The 16,991-nt window shown below is 35.5% G+C and overlaps 1 protein-coding gene across 10 annotated transcripts in view; it reads right to left on the bottom strand.

Annotated features, from left to right (window-relative positions):
* CCDC148 (coiled-coil domain containing 148) overlaps positions 1-16,991 on the bottom strand; it is a 195,135-nt gene that overhangs the window by 149,415 nt on the left and 28,729 nt on the right. Inside the window, exon 2 of one of the 10 annotated variants that reach the window (XM_036236128.1) lies at positions 10,685-10,760. The exons of 8 other annotated variants lie outside the window; for them this stretch is intronic. In XM_036236128.1, coding sequence (XP_036092021.1) covers positions 10,685-10,760 — 76 coding nt within the window. One more of the 10 variants, XM_016152816.2, reaches the window with a different exon arrangement.

Genomic DNA, 16,991 nt, shown 5'->3' with positions numbered 1-16,991 from the left:
AAATAAATTTACAGAAGACTTGAAGAAAATTGTTTTCTTTTAAAAATATTTTAAATAATTTTTAAAAATGTTTAAAAAATAACAGATTTACAGAAAAGTTGCAAGTACAGTAGAAAATTTTTTTCTGAAGGAAGGTTTTATGTTGGAGGAGGTCGCTGCCCTGATTCTCCACCATTGTTGAATATCTGAGGGTGTCTTTCCTACAAACAAGGATATTCTCTTACATAATCACAGGACAACTATCAACAAGAGATTAACACTGACAAATAACAATACTATCAACTAACTCTCAGACCTCATGAGTTTTGCCAATTATTCCAATAATACTCTTTATAAGCAATAAGCTCCAATTCAGAATCAAGCATTGCATTTAGTCGTCATGTCCCTTTAGTCTGCTTCTGTCTAAAATTGCTATTAGGTCTTTGACTTTCATGATCTTGGTACTTTTGAAAATTACAGGCCCTTGATTTGGGTTTTTCTGATGTTTCTTCATGCTTAGACTCAGATTATGTCAGGAATATCACAGAAGTAATTCGTGTCCTTCTCATTGTATTCTAACCTGATTTCCATTTGTCTGTACCGATGCTATTCATTTTGAACACTTAATTAAGGTAGTAAGTATCTGCCAAGTTTCTCCACTATAGAGGAACTCTTTTTCTACTTGTAATTAATAAGTATTTTGTGGAGAGTTCCTTTAAAATGCTGTATATACCTCATTTCTTAGTAAACATTTAAATTATGTATATATTTGTCCGTATCTATATAGATTCATTTTATTCAATGGGTTGCACTATTATTATAATTATTTATTTTGATGATCAAATTATGTCCAGTTTGGCCAGTGGAAACCACTTTAAGCTATCTTCTGCTTCCTACATTTTTCTTTTAAACAACACCCATTTATTAGCTCACAGTTCTGAAGTTTGGCATGACATGACTGGTTTCTTTGCTGAAATGTTCTACCAGAGGCTCTGGGGAAAATCCACTTGCAAGCTCATTTGTGTTATTGGCTGAATTCAGTTACTTGCAACTTTAGGACTGAGGTCCCATTTCATTGCTTGCTGTCCACCACAGGCCACTGTCAGCAACTAAAGGTTACTTTCATTCCTTCCCAAGTAGCTCCCTCTATCTTCAAGACCACCATGGATAATCATTCTCATGTTAAACCCCTCCCATGCTTTGAATCTCCTTGACTTTCTTTATCTCTGACCTCTAAACCCAGATTTAAAGGGCTCATGTAATAAGATAAATTCTATTAGATAATCTCCCTATCCTAAGGGTAACCGAATTGGAACCTTAATTACCTTACAAAATCCCTTCTTCAATACAGAAAAACACAGTCACAGGAGCAGTATCTCCTCATAGTCACATTCCTGGAGCTTATCCAAGGTGTGTACACTAGAGGGCACGGAGTCTTGGATGCCATCTTAGAATTCTGCCTGCTTATGTAAAGCGCTAGAACATTATAAGAATAAGCTATTATTATTATTTATTTGTCAAACTCAGAGAAATTTTAAAAAAGCAATGACTTAGGAACGTCAAGGGTGTAGTGGACAGATATTTCAATGCACCATCAAAGACATATAAATTTCTAGAAGCTTCTGGAGATCAATTTGGCAATGTATATTAAAAAGTTAATATTTCCACCTCTAGGAATTCAACTTTAGCTAAAGACATAATCAGAGGCATATACAAAGATCTGTGAAAGGAGATATTAATTATAGTATGTTTATAATAAATACTTAAAAAGAAGCCAAAAATCTCATTTTAGGGGTTTAATTAAATAATATGGCATAATTATTTACTGGAATACTATGTAGCATTAAAAACAAAAACAAAAAATAAACAAATAAAAATACATGGTATGAAAAATATTAAGTGAGAAGGGAATATACACATCTTACATGTGACAGAATTCTATGTTATAAATTTGCCTATGTAGTTTTATCCAATTTTAGTACAAACACCAAACAGATTCTTGCTTTTTCTTATCTCTTTTGAGCTATGATATAGTTAAGCTTCTATGGCTGGCAAGATAGGTTTTAGCCTCCTCACATTGCTATAATTCAAACAAGGTTTCTGGCACCTTCTTAGAGCCCAGCAGCCTTCCTAGAGTGTGAGGTAGCCTTTTGGCAAGAAAAGGTCACTTGAAAAGGGAGAGAACATTCCTTGACACCATCTGTCTGGTCATGCTCATTTGCCAAAACAACAAGGGCATCCTGAAAAGGAAGGCTTTGCAATATCTCCCTTGGTTTTCTGCACTGCTGCCTTACCCAAGGCCTCAAGGGCAAAAAGTGTGGTCTGGCCTCTGGTTCTTAATGTTAGTCCTCTTTTATACTAAATTGGTTGAATTACTTGTAGCTAAAATTTTAGAGTATATTTTTTGTTTGGTTTTAGCTATGAGAGGCATCCCAAAGTAAAAAATATGTATTAATTGGGGCTGGAGGGTATAACAGAAGTTAACAATTATTGAGAGTGCACCTCTTTACTGTACTTTATAACACTAAAATAGCTACTATTAGTCTCATTTTACAAGTGAGAAAACAAGCTCAGAGGGGTTACATAACTTTTACGAGGATGCATTTAGGAAATAGTAAAAATAGGTTTTGAAACAACTGGTTTCAGCCTTTTCACCATACCAACAATTCTGGTGATTTCTAAGGGGTGTGTATGTGTGTGTGTGTGTGTGTGTGTGTGTGTGTGTGTGTGTGTGTGTAATGAAATATATATATATATATATATATATATATATATATATATATATATTCCCCGGGAAATATTAATGATTAGCCTAGTTTAAGACCTACTGCAATACATGTCACTACTTCCGTATACATGAAGGTAAATTAGCGATCTGTAATGTGATTACAGTGCAGACTACTTTTTCCTCCTACGCTTCTTTTCAGTTCCAACCTCTCAGACTTTAACTTTCAAATGAACAGGTGCACTTTTAACTGAGGGATCTGGGTAACGCCACAAGCTCATGTTGAAACCATTTTTCCCATTGCTTTCTCAACTTGAATTGAGATATTTCAAACTCCATAATACTTGGAACTAGCATTTATCCATAGATTCAAAAACCCAGGGTAGTTTCTTGTATCTCTTTCTATTCTCTGACACAATTCTTGATAAAAGTCAATGCCCAGGCCCCTAAAATAACTAGCTGTCTTTTTCTTCTTCCTGGACTTTCTCTCCATCCTTCCCACACTTCTTGCTGCAATCTACTTTTCCTCATGTTGTCAGGACTATTCAATCTGATCTAACCTTCATTTACATTTAATTTCCATTCATCTCTAGCTTTAACAATCTGCCCAACTCTAGTTCTAGTTTTTGCCAATCTATCTCTGATAATCAAGTAAAACCTATTGTTATACCTAAACTATGCAACAAGTATCTTTGCAGGAACCCAAAAGAAATATGAAAATACATATATGATTGAGGAGCTCTGTGTCCTTTAGAAATCATTCTTTGAGTACTTTCTTGTCTTCTGTAGTAACCTATTTTTCAAGTCTCACCTTGTGTTTTGCTTCTCACAGTACTGAAATCAGCTATTTTTTCCAAAGAGATCTGGTTCCTTGGAGGATGATATTTAGAAGTAGAGATCTGGATACCAATGAATTCATTACTATTGAGGTGTCACTGCTCCTTGACCCTCCCTATGAACAAACCTAGGAAATACACACACACACACACACACACACACTCACTTATATTTCTCTTTAAAAAATACATAGATAGAGCACCTTGCACACTGATATCTCCAACTACAACACAACAGTATAAAGTTCATTCTAGTGTTTTTCCTTATCCTACTTTGTAAATCCTATTCCAACAGTAAGAAACTCGGCCCTTATTACTTTTATATATTTTATTTGATCAACTCCCCATATATATATATATACCCAGTCTCCCCCATCCTTAATGCCACCCCTCCTCTATACAAATGGTTTCCTCACCTCACTTGAGTTTCAACAACCCATAGAAGGTGCCCCACCACCACCATATAAGCTCCAAGATACCATGGCAGACTATATTCTTCCAAAAAGATTCCTTCCTCACTCCGCATGCTGCCCTCCTCCCTACTGCATGGAGATGTTTTCCCCTCCAGTTGAATGTCAAAACCTCATGTCAGGATGCCCCTTCACATAGATACAGTTCTGAGCCTGGTTGGTCTCTGACATCAGTGCAGGTCAGCCTTCCCAAATGGATCACCTTCTCCTCCTTGTGAGCTCAATACCATGCGGCGGGCCACTGTGCCTCCCTTACCCTTCTGGTGTAGAAACTTCTCATCATCTAATGGTGGTAAGACTAATTGATTGATCAGGAAGGGAAGAGAAAGAAAAGAAATTGCATAGAGGAAACCTTGTCTTCTTCCTACGAAGATAATATACCTCAACAGAAATTCTCTACTTTATTGCTATTATGATGTAACAGTTTTCTGATGACAACCCTAACAATATTTAATATATAAATTAATTTCTTCTATAAGTGTCATATTATTAAAATAGGGACCAGTGAACATTTATGTTTATACATCCATATTTACAAAAGTTGAAAATTGGAAATAACCTAAGTGTCCATAAAGAGATGAATGGAAAAACTAATAGTGGTATAATCAAACAGAGCAAAAAAAAAGAAAGTTGAGCTACTTATATCATTGATGAATCTCAAAGTAATTGTGCAACATAAAGAAAACCAGAAAAAAAAGAGTAAAAATTTAATGATTCCAATCATATAAATTCTAGAAAATGCAAAGGTATCTATACTAAAGTGGTTATTTAGAGGACTATGAAAAGCAAGGAGAAAAAGATTATAAAAGGACATAAAGCAAGTCATTTTATTCTAAGAAATTGAAATCTATCTTTACTAAATTAATGAAAGTGATTTCATTTTGAATGATCATAAATCTGGGTAACCAAAGACAAAGGGAAGAAACAGTACCCATTGTGCCTACCAGGGAGGGAAAATATTCCACTCAAGAGTTTGAGGTCTGGAGCTAGAATATTAGGTTCAAAATCCAGCTCTGAGGACTTTTGCAAGTTTCTTAATTTCTCTGTGCCTCAGTTTTCCTACCTGTAAAATGAGGATAATAGTCGTACTTCTTCAAGTAAGAAGAATTATGTCAGATAATATACAAAAATTTCTTAGAAGAGCATCTGGCATCAAAAATGTCAACAAAATATACTAATCACTAATGTTATTACAAGGGTACTCACAGATGCCTGAAAATGTGTCTATAGATTCTATGACTCTTAGACTCTGACCCGAGAAACAATAAATTAAAATATAGACTATCATTTAGGCGATCATGTGGCATAATCGTCATCATTAATCCACGAGCACAAAAATAGACACCAAAATTGCATGAATGGATTTAAGACTACATATTTGTATTTTTTCTTAAAGATTGAAATAGAAACATACAATATTTAAATTCTCAGAGAGAATTTATTAATCTCCCAGCATATTTTGATGATCTCCAGTATAAGTATAACACCTATAGCATAATAATATATTTTCATTTTCTCTACAACTTGAGGTAATATAAAGACTAAATTGTCCTTTAAAGAATTAGATTTCAGTTTAAATAGGTGGGACCACTTTCAAATATTATAAATAAAAATAGCCTAAAGCAAAAAATATATATATAGTTTATGTGTGATAGAATTCCTGCTAATCGACTGCAGAACATGAGCTTATGATAAAATTAAGTGAGCTAATCCTAGATCAACTCCAATTTTCAACCCACATTCCCTTAAGGGATAGATCATTATTCTTTCAAAAGTACTTATCCATGATTTCACAAACTAATTAAAGTGAAGTTTAATTTTTCTTTATTTTAAAATATTTTCACTATAGAGCTAAGCAAAGAATACTCTGTAGGTTCACTACCCTACCTATTTAAATTCATCCTGCTCTCTGACTTAATAAATAATGATTTTCTCAATATTTAAAATGTATTTCCAGGACAAGTTTCTCAGATTTTCTAAAGCCAGTATAAAAATTTAAGAGGAATAGTGAAGATGAAATGTCCTGCTCTAAAAACGATCTGGCACCTCCCTTGGTCATAGTGAAATAATGTCATTGTCACAACTGACTCAGGTTCGGCTCTGCTGTGACGAGTGGGGAAAAAGCCTTAATTGACTATCCAGAAACAAGAAAGAAAGACTATATTGATCATTCTCATGTTTTTATCTGTATGTACCTCTTTACTAATCAAGGTTGTTTCTTAGCATTTGTTTCAGAGAAAATTCTAGTTGTCCAATGATTGAGGTGTCCCACTTTTTAAAAGAAGTTATTTTAAGAACTTCTACCCTATATACATGCTGCTTGGGACTGCAGTAGATGTAAAATAATAGCTTATTGTCCTTAAGTGAAAACCTTCTCACAGCACCAAGAAAATGTAATACAGTTATAGTTTATGTAATCTTGAAACTTGTACAATAGATGACTGAATTCCTCCCAGACAGAAAGTTGGAAGTGGACTCCTTGGGTGGAAAGCCTTCACTCAAGACAAGAGGATAGGATTCTGTTAACCAATGTCACCATAAAAAAATAAATTAAAAAAAAAAAAAGACAAGACGATGGAAGGAAAAAAGCCATATCAGTCATAAGGAACAGAAAATCTATGGACCAAATACGCCAGGAGGAGATTAAGAAGGGAGCAAGACTAGGCAGGGAGATCCAAGTTCAGAATGAGGAAACTGATGCTGAGGAAAAGAAGATGGGAATATAACCAGGAGGGTAAGAAAAGAATGGCGAGATTGCAAATTAATTGCTTAGAACAAAACTGTTTCAAACCCTTTTCAATAGCCAAACTCTTCTGTAATCAAAATTCCTTCTCCAAGATTTTAAATTTAAGGCCATAGAAAGCTTTAAGTTACTCTTTATCCAGTGACTATAGTCCTAAGATATAAAGCTTAACAGCTGTCATAAACCATATTTCCCACTAAAAGAAACAGGCTTGCAGTGAGCCTGTATGAAGCTGACATGCTGAGGTGATGAATTTTTCTGAGGTCTACACTGACTCTTGCCCTTTCCTTGGCTTCATTTATTCCACCTCTGTTGATATTCCTGTGCAATATTTTTTTTCTTTTGCTTAAGTTAGATTGCATTGTAACTAAGAATCCTGAAAGATACGCTCAAGCAATGTAAAGGTTTGGCAGAAAGTAATTCACTGTTTGCAGAACCCCTCAGCAGCTCTGCAGAGCACCAAAGTTCCCTAGCTCAGAAATGCAAAGCCACTGCCCTAAGCAATAGTTGTTATTGAGACTTGTATTTATGTGCAGGCAGAGATAGAATGTGTGGGCGGTGTCAGGGATGAACTTACACATACTTCATCCATTCATTCGACACTCATTCAGTTGATGCAAATCTATATTTTAAAAGATCTTAGTATACTTATTGGTTTCCTGATATGCACTAGGCACTGTTCTAGGCATGGGGACCACAGATGAAAGAGACATGTTCATGATGCCTACTGTCCACTGGTGTACTCATTGACAGAGAATTATAGATGGCAAGCTCTCCTTGTTATTGATGGTTGTCACGTTTTCATAATAATGCAATAAAAAGTATCAGTGCTCAAAATAAATATTTTATGTTTAACATGAACATTTAATTAAAAGATCAGTATTATTTTTGAAATGTTTATATTACTAGTTCTAGACATACTAGGTAAGCTTATGACTACCATAAAATCTTAGAGATGATGTAGATGAATTAATAAGGTTTTACTTTATGCTACTAGTTACTGAAACCATTTTTACTCCTTTACAATATTGGGAGAATATCTTCCTCTACTTTTGAAAACACAAGTTGTTAGCCCATATTACCTTCTTTAGCAGTTAATGTTATTTATAAATAGAAATGATTAAAGGCTCCCTCCATTAGGAACCCAGAACTTCTAAGGATAATACTTAAACAAGAAAACAATTGAGTCCTGCGGTGAGATTTTTGATGCAATGTCATGACATGAATTTAAAAGACTTTTGCCACTGTATTGAAGAACGAAGTCTGGGCTTGCAAGGTTACGTAAGTAAATTTGTAATCACTTATCAGAAAATACCTTTGGGACTGTCATCGCACTAAAGATAAAATCATTCAGGAATTCAGGTGAGCATTTCAAAGTTCCACAAAGTTTTCACAGTAACAGAGGTAGGTGTAAGAGAACAAAACCTTGATGAGGATCTGAGAAATGGGGTGAAGTTTTAGGGTGAAATCATGAGGAGAATAATCACAAATTCTTCCATTTAACTGGTAGTCTATCCTTCCCCATGAGACAGGAAGTGATGACCTCGCCAGGCACATTCATGTTGCATGGTCGTAATTTCACTCCATGAACTCAGACATAAAGCTACTTCCTGAATCTGAGTCATCTGATTCATTTTGGTTCTCCACCTCTAGTTTGAGGTTGCTTCGGGTAGAGCTTAAAATGGAAAAAAAAAAAAAAATGACAGGTTTCTCTGCACAGCATTCACCTTTTTTGCCTTTTTTGTATTGGTTCTGCCACTGATTTGTTCATTCACCCCATATTTACTGAGTACATACTATGTTCCAGTCACTGTATTAGGTGCCAGAGCTACGAAGATGAAAAAGACCCTATTCTCCAACAACTCTAAGCATATCGTAGTGACCACAAACTTTTTTTATTGCATACTCCTAATCAATTTTTACTAAGTTTTGTCAATAATGGATATTACTATTTATAAATTATTATACTTCTTCTATATTATTACTGCATCCCTTTCATCTAATAGCTCAGGGCAAAATAAACCCTTAGGGTATTATTCCTAGATAGCAATAATTGATGGAAATCTATATTTTAGAAGATCTTAATCACTTTAAATCTTCAGTAAAATGTAATCAGATTACTACTGTGATTGTTTTACCTGTAATAGGTCTGATGGCAGAGCCACTGCATATTATTGCCCACAACCATGTGCCATACTGCTGCTGAGGGAGTCTTCACAGAGGAGTCGGCTCTGGCTTTTTCTTGTCATTTGTTCTGTCTACACTATAAGTATCATCTAGAATCCAGGGATCTTTGCAGGAATATATTTAAGGCACTTGTCCATTTTATGAAGGTTAGCTTTCATTAAGAAAAAAAGTTAACATAATCTGTAAATCCTCTTAAAACAGATAAAAGTAATTATAACATTTCACAATATGCTACATATGAGCAAATAAGTTAGATCAAACTTGGTATAATGAAGGACTGGATAAAGGCATCAGGATAGATTCATGCATTAAAGATTAGAAAAGTTTACTTTATTTCTTTAGATTTGAAATAACTATAAATAGAAGATCTAGCACTACCTTCTGATACCTTCCTACACAGGATCGACCTGCACTCTACCTAGAAAACTGGTCTGCAGAGTGAGACAAAGATCCTGACACCTGAGATATTGGAGCGCAAAGGGCAGACGGCCTCATTTTGGTCTAGGAAGAAGGCCATGGTGGAGAAAGATGAGTCTTAAAGAATAGTAGGGTGGTTTGATCATGCATAGGGAGAGATAAGGCCTTAGAAGACACAGATATTTAAGTCAGGCGGTACAAGAGGAAGATGTATTTGGAGTAGTATAAGCAAGCAATTCTAGATGGCTACAGATTAGGGAGCCAAGTGGGCAGCATTAGATATAGACAGAGAAGTAATAGATGAAAAGAGTATCGATAGAAATCTGGTGATGTCAAAACACTGATGGCTTCAATTTAGAAAAAGGCGGCCAAAATCAAACGAACGAGAGAACAAGAGAACAGATCACAGAGATGGATAGATTTTTAAAGAGAAATCATTGAGGAACATGTCATATAAAAAGATACTGGTGGGGAGCAGATTTTTGGAAACTAAATAAATGGTTTTTAACTGCAAGAATATCACAGAGACTAGAGTAGTTACCCATAAAAGCTTTCCTAGTACCAGATATCTTTGAGTTAGACAAATAAAATAATTACATACTAAATTTGATTTTAAAGGACATGATGGCTATTTTGCCTTTAACGACCTAAAAACTTTCTGAATTCCTTGCTCTTGATACATTTCTTTGTAGCCTTTTTACTCTTTAATACCTCTGAGAGATTCTGAAGACTAACCAGTGAGAGGTGGGTAGGTACAAAGAGCTGAGTCTGTATCACTGAATCTTATCTCACTTACAATTCGCCAGTTTTGAGTTTATTTACAGAAAGCAAAGCTCAGCTATTCTGTGTTAATATATACATACATTCATACTACTATTCTTATTTCAAATCATCACATTGTATACCTTAAGTGTCTTATAATTTTATTTGTCAATTATGCCTCAGTGATGCTGAAAAACTTTTACTATTCTTGGAAAAAAACTTTTACAGAAAGACAATATACTATAGTTAAAGAAAAGCAACAATTTACCATTGACAAATAATTAGGCAATTGAGTTGAGGATTTCAAGTTGCATCTGAATTGCACACAATAAAATTACGTTTGCATAGCTGGTATCCAAAATGAAAGAAAAGGGGAAGAAAGTAGAACTATTTTGAAATTGCCAAATAGCTGGGAGAGAGAGGACACATAATGCAAGGAAGCACAAGCAAATTCTACAAAGGTTGGCACATTTGTCACTGAGGGGCTGTTATGGACGAAGTTGTCTAATACATAACAATCAGTAATAAAGCTTGGCAGATATCAGGGCACTCTGCATTGAATCACCCTGAATCCTTCAACTCTTCTCACTGTCTCTTGAAGAAGAAAACACTCTGGAGGAATCCCACACTCCTTGGAGCTTCTGGAGTAGGGAAAAGAGAGAAAGACCAATGAGGACTTTGAGAGTCAGCCCTCTACCGCTCCCTTACATGTGCCCTATGCAGTGAAAGTGGGACCACTCCCCTTGAGGTAATTCCAGATTTTACCACATAAGCAGTAAAACTTTACCACCTTGTTCTTACCGCATCTTGACAACTAAAAAATTTTCATTTACTCTGCTTCAGTAGCAAAACTCTTCTTTGTTCTCCTTTTAAAATGAGTTATTATTAAAAAAATTTAAAAAATACTTTAAAAGTACATTATAATCTTATCCCTTAGAGACAGCAATTTCGTAATTATTTCTTTGGCTTTGTTTTCTTTTTCATTATTCATTGGGTTTGTTCCTTAATCTGATCAAAAAAATTTTAATTTTTAAAAGATTATATTTTTATTTTAGAAGTATAAAATATGTTCAAAATCAATTCAAAGCAAAAATGCTACGTTCTTGTAATATAAATATAACAGGATAAATAGCACCAAGCAATAATATGGCCTCACCTATTTGAGAGGACAGCTCTAGGCAAAATGGAGAGTAGCTAACAAACTTGTGTCTGCTTTCCTGCTTCCGAGGCAACAGGAAGCCTGCAGGTGACACGGGGACCCATTCCAAGTTCCACAATCCTGTCACTCCACCTGAAGGATGACTCATGCTTCACGATGGCCCCTTCCTCTTCCCTGCTGTCTCAAGAAAATTCCCATGAACTCAGACAGTTGTTTGAAGGATGTAATCTGATTAACTTCATGTTAACATGTGAAAGAAGGACAGGTTGCTTAAGCAACGACTGTCCCGAGAGTATGCTTGTTAACGCAAAAGAATCTCTAATGGCTAGAATTTCCGGATGGATGATAAAGTGAAATGGAAGAATTTCCAGTAGAGTGCAGAGATCATTTTGATTTGAGAAACTATCCCCCTGAGAAACCAAAAGTCACAACAACGTGGAAAGCCTGTCTCTGTTCACGCGAGTTCTAGCATGACGCTAATCTCCCAGCAACATTACACTGTAAAGGAAGGAGAGCTGGGCAGCAAGATCAAGGGCATAGGAATGATGTACATGCAGATTCAAATCTGATGTTGCCCCCTACTAGAGGAATGTCTTTGGCAAGATGATTTATTATTATCATCATCATCATCATTATTATAATTATTTATACCTACAGCACCTGGTCTTCCTAGGTGGTCTCTTGTCCAAGTACAAACCAGGCCCGACCCTGCTTAGCTTCCAAGATCAGACATTGGGCTTGTTCAGGGTGGCATGGCCCTAGACCATGGACTGTGGCTCCACTGGGGCACAAACCCAGGACCTTCTGCGTGTAAAGCAGACGAGCTAACCACTACACTATGGAACCACGTCCTTTAGCAAGATGTTGTTGCTATTGTTATTAAACAACTAATAAGCAGGGTTGCCATGGGATTAAAATGAATAAAATAGTGAAGCTAAAGCGCTTAACACACAGTAGGTATTCAAGAATAGGAGTTATTGTTATTTATGTTATTTCTTTCAGTCTTTATACAACATTTAATCAACTGGGATTTCCCCAGTGTTCTGTTAAGCAATAGTAGATGGAGTGAAGGATGTCCAACTACTGGCCAGTGAGCAACAATACATCTCTTATTGTACACTGTTATCACTCTTTGAAATGTTTATAGTTTGGCAAAATTTTTACCCTGAAAGAGATTACAAACCAGACCAAATTTGGTCCCCGATACAATTACCTTAACCTTCACAGTGTTTAGTTGAGTTTTGTTATTTGAGTTTGTTGTCAGCATTTAATAATCAGAAAATAATATAAAATCCATATTTTCATTATCTTCTTAAAAATTCATGTTTTAAAAGCTTATTCCCTTATGAAAACAACCAATGGAGTGAGTAGCAGCTAGTTTTTTAGTTAGAATATGTTCTCCAGTAAGCTACAGTCCTCATCATGCCTTATCTCACCCCAGCACTGAGGAATAATGTTGGTTGCCATTTATCATCCAGCTTGCACTGCTGCCTTGCTAACTCTCAGTTCTTTTCTACAAATTGTCATTTCTGGCCTGGTTCTTACAGGCATTTGAGTTAGTGACCTCTGCCACAAAGCTAATGAATATATTCCACAAAACTACATAGCACCTTATTTAGGTTCTGAAATTAGATAAACTGGATTTGAATACTGATTCTCTGGATTACTAGTTTTGTGACCTCAGGCAAGTTACTTCACCTATCAGAGTCCTAGTTTCTTCAATTCTACAAGAGAAATAGTAACTGACTCATTTCACAGGGTTGTTATAAGATTTAAATAATGCAATGCATATAAAGAATTTTTTTTTTATCAGACCTGGCTGTAAAAAGGAGCAATAAATATTAACTACTATGATGACAATGATGATGGGAAGACAGCAACAATGATGATGATGATGATTGCTGCTGTTGCTATCACAATCACTACTTATGGGACTTTCTTCATTCTAATTTCTGCTTTCTCAAGCTGGAAATCAACAGTCATTTAGAAAACCTTAGGGAACATGGAGCCTCTCAAAAGTAGGAAAGCGATTTCTATCCACCACTGCTCACAAGTGCAATGAGGTAGCTGCAGAATGAAGTGAGAGAGCTTCCAATCTCAAAAGCAATGGGACCACTAGGAAGCCAGACTCATGCTCAAGCCCAGAAAGAAGGCAAGAATCTGTCTCAAAATTTCAGTAAGAAATATGTTTTGGATGAGCCAACCCAGCAGACAGAACCAAAGTTGGGAGAAGATAGAACCTCTAAAAAAACTTCTGAAGCTATTCAACTTCAGAGGGGCAAGGGAGATATCCACAAGTTGGTGCTGACCTTGGGAAAACAAGCCTTTCTCTTTGGAAAAGAGGTACTGAGAAAGAGCAAGGCAGGAGAGGGCAAGAATACCGATAGAGTGAGAGCAGCAAGAAAATAGAGCACAAACTGTGGTCAGAGCAGATGAGCTAAGGAGCCAAATACAAGACTAAAATAGAAGGGAGATCATGCAGATGGTGAGAATTCTACCATGTGTGACCCACACAATCTGAAATTACTTCTCTGAGGGTTTCCAAAAAACACCTGGGTTGTGCATGGAATGTACCTAACAGCTCAGAGGCTGGCCTTATATCAACACAACAACTAAACATCTGTCTTTTACAAAGTACTTTCATGTTTATCATTTGATCCCAGACTAGTTATATGAAGCAGTATGCCCCTATTTTACAGATGAATAGCAAAAAAGAGATTAAGGCTATTGCTTAAAGGAAAAACAAAACAAAACAAAACAGTAAATGGCGAAGGCTGCTAAAGCTTAATTCTTCTAAAAACAATTACTGTGTAGTGCTCACTGCACTTTCTTTAGAAATTGCATTTTGTTCACCATGTGGTTTCCAGGTTTGTTAATCCCTTTATAATTTTTCTTATTTGTTTAAGAAAGTTTTGTTTTATTATTGGGGGGGGAGGAGTGTTTATTTTTAATATAGATAAGTCTTGGTTGAATACAGAAGAAAAATGTCAAGGAAAAGATAATGTCGAAGCTTGGACCAGCATACCTAAAAAGATCAATTTCCCTGTGATGTTAGGCATTAAGTCACCAACAGTCCCAGCTACAGATCAGAGTAACCCAAATTCATCAACGCCATCCCAGCACCCGGACACTAGAGTTGGTAACTCTAGAGTTGGTTATATGTGGTAACATTTTGATAAGGGGCTTATATTAACTTCAACCTATATATCTTCATATACCCTCCCCACCCCCGCAGATGGATAGATCAATCTTGTATTATTCTAGTGGGAACAAAGGGTTACAGCCAAGAAGAGACTAAAAGTTGTAGAAAAATGGAACTCAGAGGAGTATTCTCTGCCAGGATTTGGAACTTGCCTGTTTAAATAGTATAACTTTGCCAAGAACTTTCCAGTTAGTACTGCTTTCAACACTGATTAGAAAGTAAAATGTACTCTCTCAAACTAGAGTAATATATTTTTTTCTCAGGTCATGTGATTTTGCTTTAAGAGAGTTTTCCATGGCTGAGAATAGAACATGTCTCTAAAGTTCCCAGTCCAGTGAACTAAACAATGTGGCTTCTTCATTTTTAAATGGTCTGTTTTGAAATGAACAAATCTTAACACTTCATCAAGCTAAGAAAAGAAACAAAAGGAAAGAAATTATTTCTCAGGCTGTGAGGTTGGGGGCAGGGAGCTGAGATAGGTTTAAAGTTATCTATAAGGCTGCTAAGCTAAACTAAATCAATTGATTCCATTTTTTAAAAAATCTAACAAAATCCACCACAATTTTTATTTTTCTGAGCTAAAGTCCACATTTTGACCCAATGATATACAATAGATTCACAGGAAATGTTGATATTTCGTAGGATAGATATTTAAGGATCCAGTGTGTAAGTTTACAAGACTGGGCTTTCAAATAAGATATGCTTGTGAACACAGACACAGACACACATGCATTTTCACTGACTACACATAACTATACCTTCTCTGCAAAAGGCACAAAGGTGCTCATTTCAACCAATGAGAGAAAGTACCTGCGACACATATAGCCTATCTATTACATCATCCATTAAAGTGTATATTTTTAGAGCTACTGACCTTTATACGAATGAAACAATAAAGCTGTTCACAAACTTGACAAAGAGCAGATTTTTCCAAAGAAAAACAGTGAACCGCTGTCTCTAATGCATCCATCAAACTAAACAATTAAAATGGCATCTAGTACAAAATTTAAAAAGCCACTATAACATAACACTGCCCAGATTATTGGTCCGGTCTGGAAAAAAAAAATTGTTTTGCCTAGGCATTTACTTAAAAAAGAAAGGAACTAATTTATTTATTTTGTACATGAATGGACTATATAAATTTAAGGCAATCAAAAAAAACTCAGTGGTCCCAACCTCAAGCTGCTGCCAAACAAACTTGGGCACTGGTGGCCACAGACTGGTCCTCAAAACAGTCTTAATAACAAACACTCATTGTGTGGATCTGATAGACCTGAATTGAAGACCTAGTTCCTCAGTTACTAGTTGCGTGAACTTGGGTAAATTACCTAACCTTTTAACTTCCTTCGTCTTTTGTGATATAAGTGTCATGATATCAGTTGCCAAATGGAAGTTATGCTACATATACCGTTATAAATGAAATTATATATGTAAATACTTTAGCACAATGCCTCGTATAGAGCAAGTGCCCAATAAATGTTAGCTATTATTATTATTGGAAAAATCTTATATTAAAGTGACGCCATAATTTCCAATCCAGGCACTTTTGATGTTGAAAGGGAGCTCCATTAGCAATACAGTAGCAGGCCACCCCACTCATTGTCTGTAGCAGTCTGGGGACTAGGAGCAAGGTTTTACTAATATTCAACATGAAATACACGTTAGTAAATAAGAATGACTAGCCACCCCTGAATGAAAATATTAGCAATGAGAAGGAAGGGCTCAAGTTAATTGAAAACTTGCAGTTTTATAAGCAGTTGATAATATAATCACATCAGAGACAACTGTTATTATCAATTTTTTTTTCAGCATTATAAATTTAAACAGATCAAACTTTTTTTGCAACATCGCTTTATATAAGATTTTGAAATTAAGGGATTTCTAAATTTGCATTTATGATAAAACATCCTTAACCATTTCTAATATCTAGACACAATTTCCTATGTGGTAACTTTAGCATAGGTTTTTTTGCTTGAAATTAAACTAATTTTAAAATTAAGGAAGAAATAGCATAGCACTTATCCAAATTGTCAAACCAAGAAAGAAGTAACCTGAACAGTGTACCAGAATATTCCAATCACTAGAGAGGACTAGTTTCTTCTCTGATATCCTTAACTCAAGCGTTGTGCTTCCAGTAAATTAGCCAACCCATTCTGAAACTTGAAAGAGTACAATCTATAAATGTCTATCTAAAATCTTCTTGTTAATTTTGATAACTGTATGGAGATCTTGTGAATGTATGTGTAGATGATTTCATTAAAACTCTTTGCAAAGAAGAGTTATCAACTGACTAATGAGTCAGTAGCAAGATTAAAAGGGCATTTATGGGGAGAATTTTTAAATTTTGCCTGTTTTTGAAAGAATGGGAGAAAAATAAGAATGCATATTTGTTTTAACAAGAAACAATTAAAAATGGTTATGGTTACATATGGGCACGGGAGGTAGAAGGGGAACACAGCTGAAGTGGTAATAAGATTTCTCCTTTTATACATTCTGAATCATTTTAATTTT

This window comes from Rousettus aegyptiacus, unplaced genomic scaffold (genome assembly GCF_014176215.1).
Source record: "Rousettus aegyptiacus isolate mRouAeg1 unplaced genomic scaffold, mRouAeg1.p scaffold_m13_p_2, whole genome shotgun sequence".
NCBI classification, from domain to species: Eukaryota; Metazoa; Chordata; class Mammalia; order Chiroptera; family Pteropodidae; genus Rousettus; species Rousettus aegyptiacus.
The sequence above is the reverse complement of the archived record's forward strand: the minus strand, read 5'-3'. Positions and strand labels throughout refer to the sequence as shown.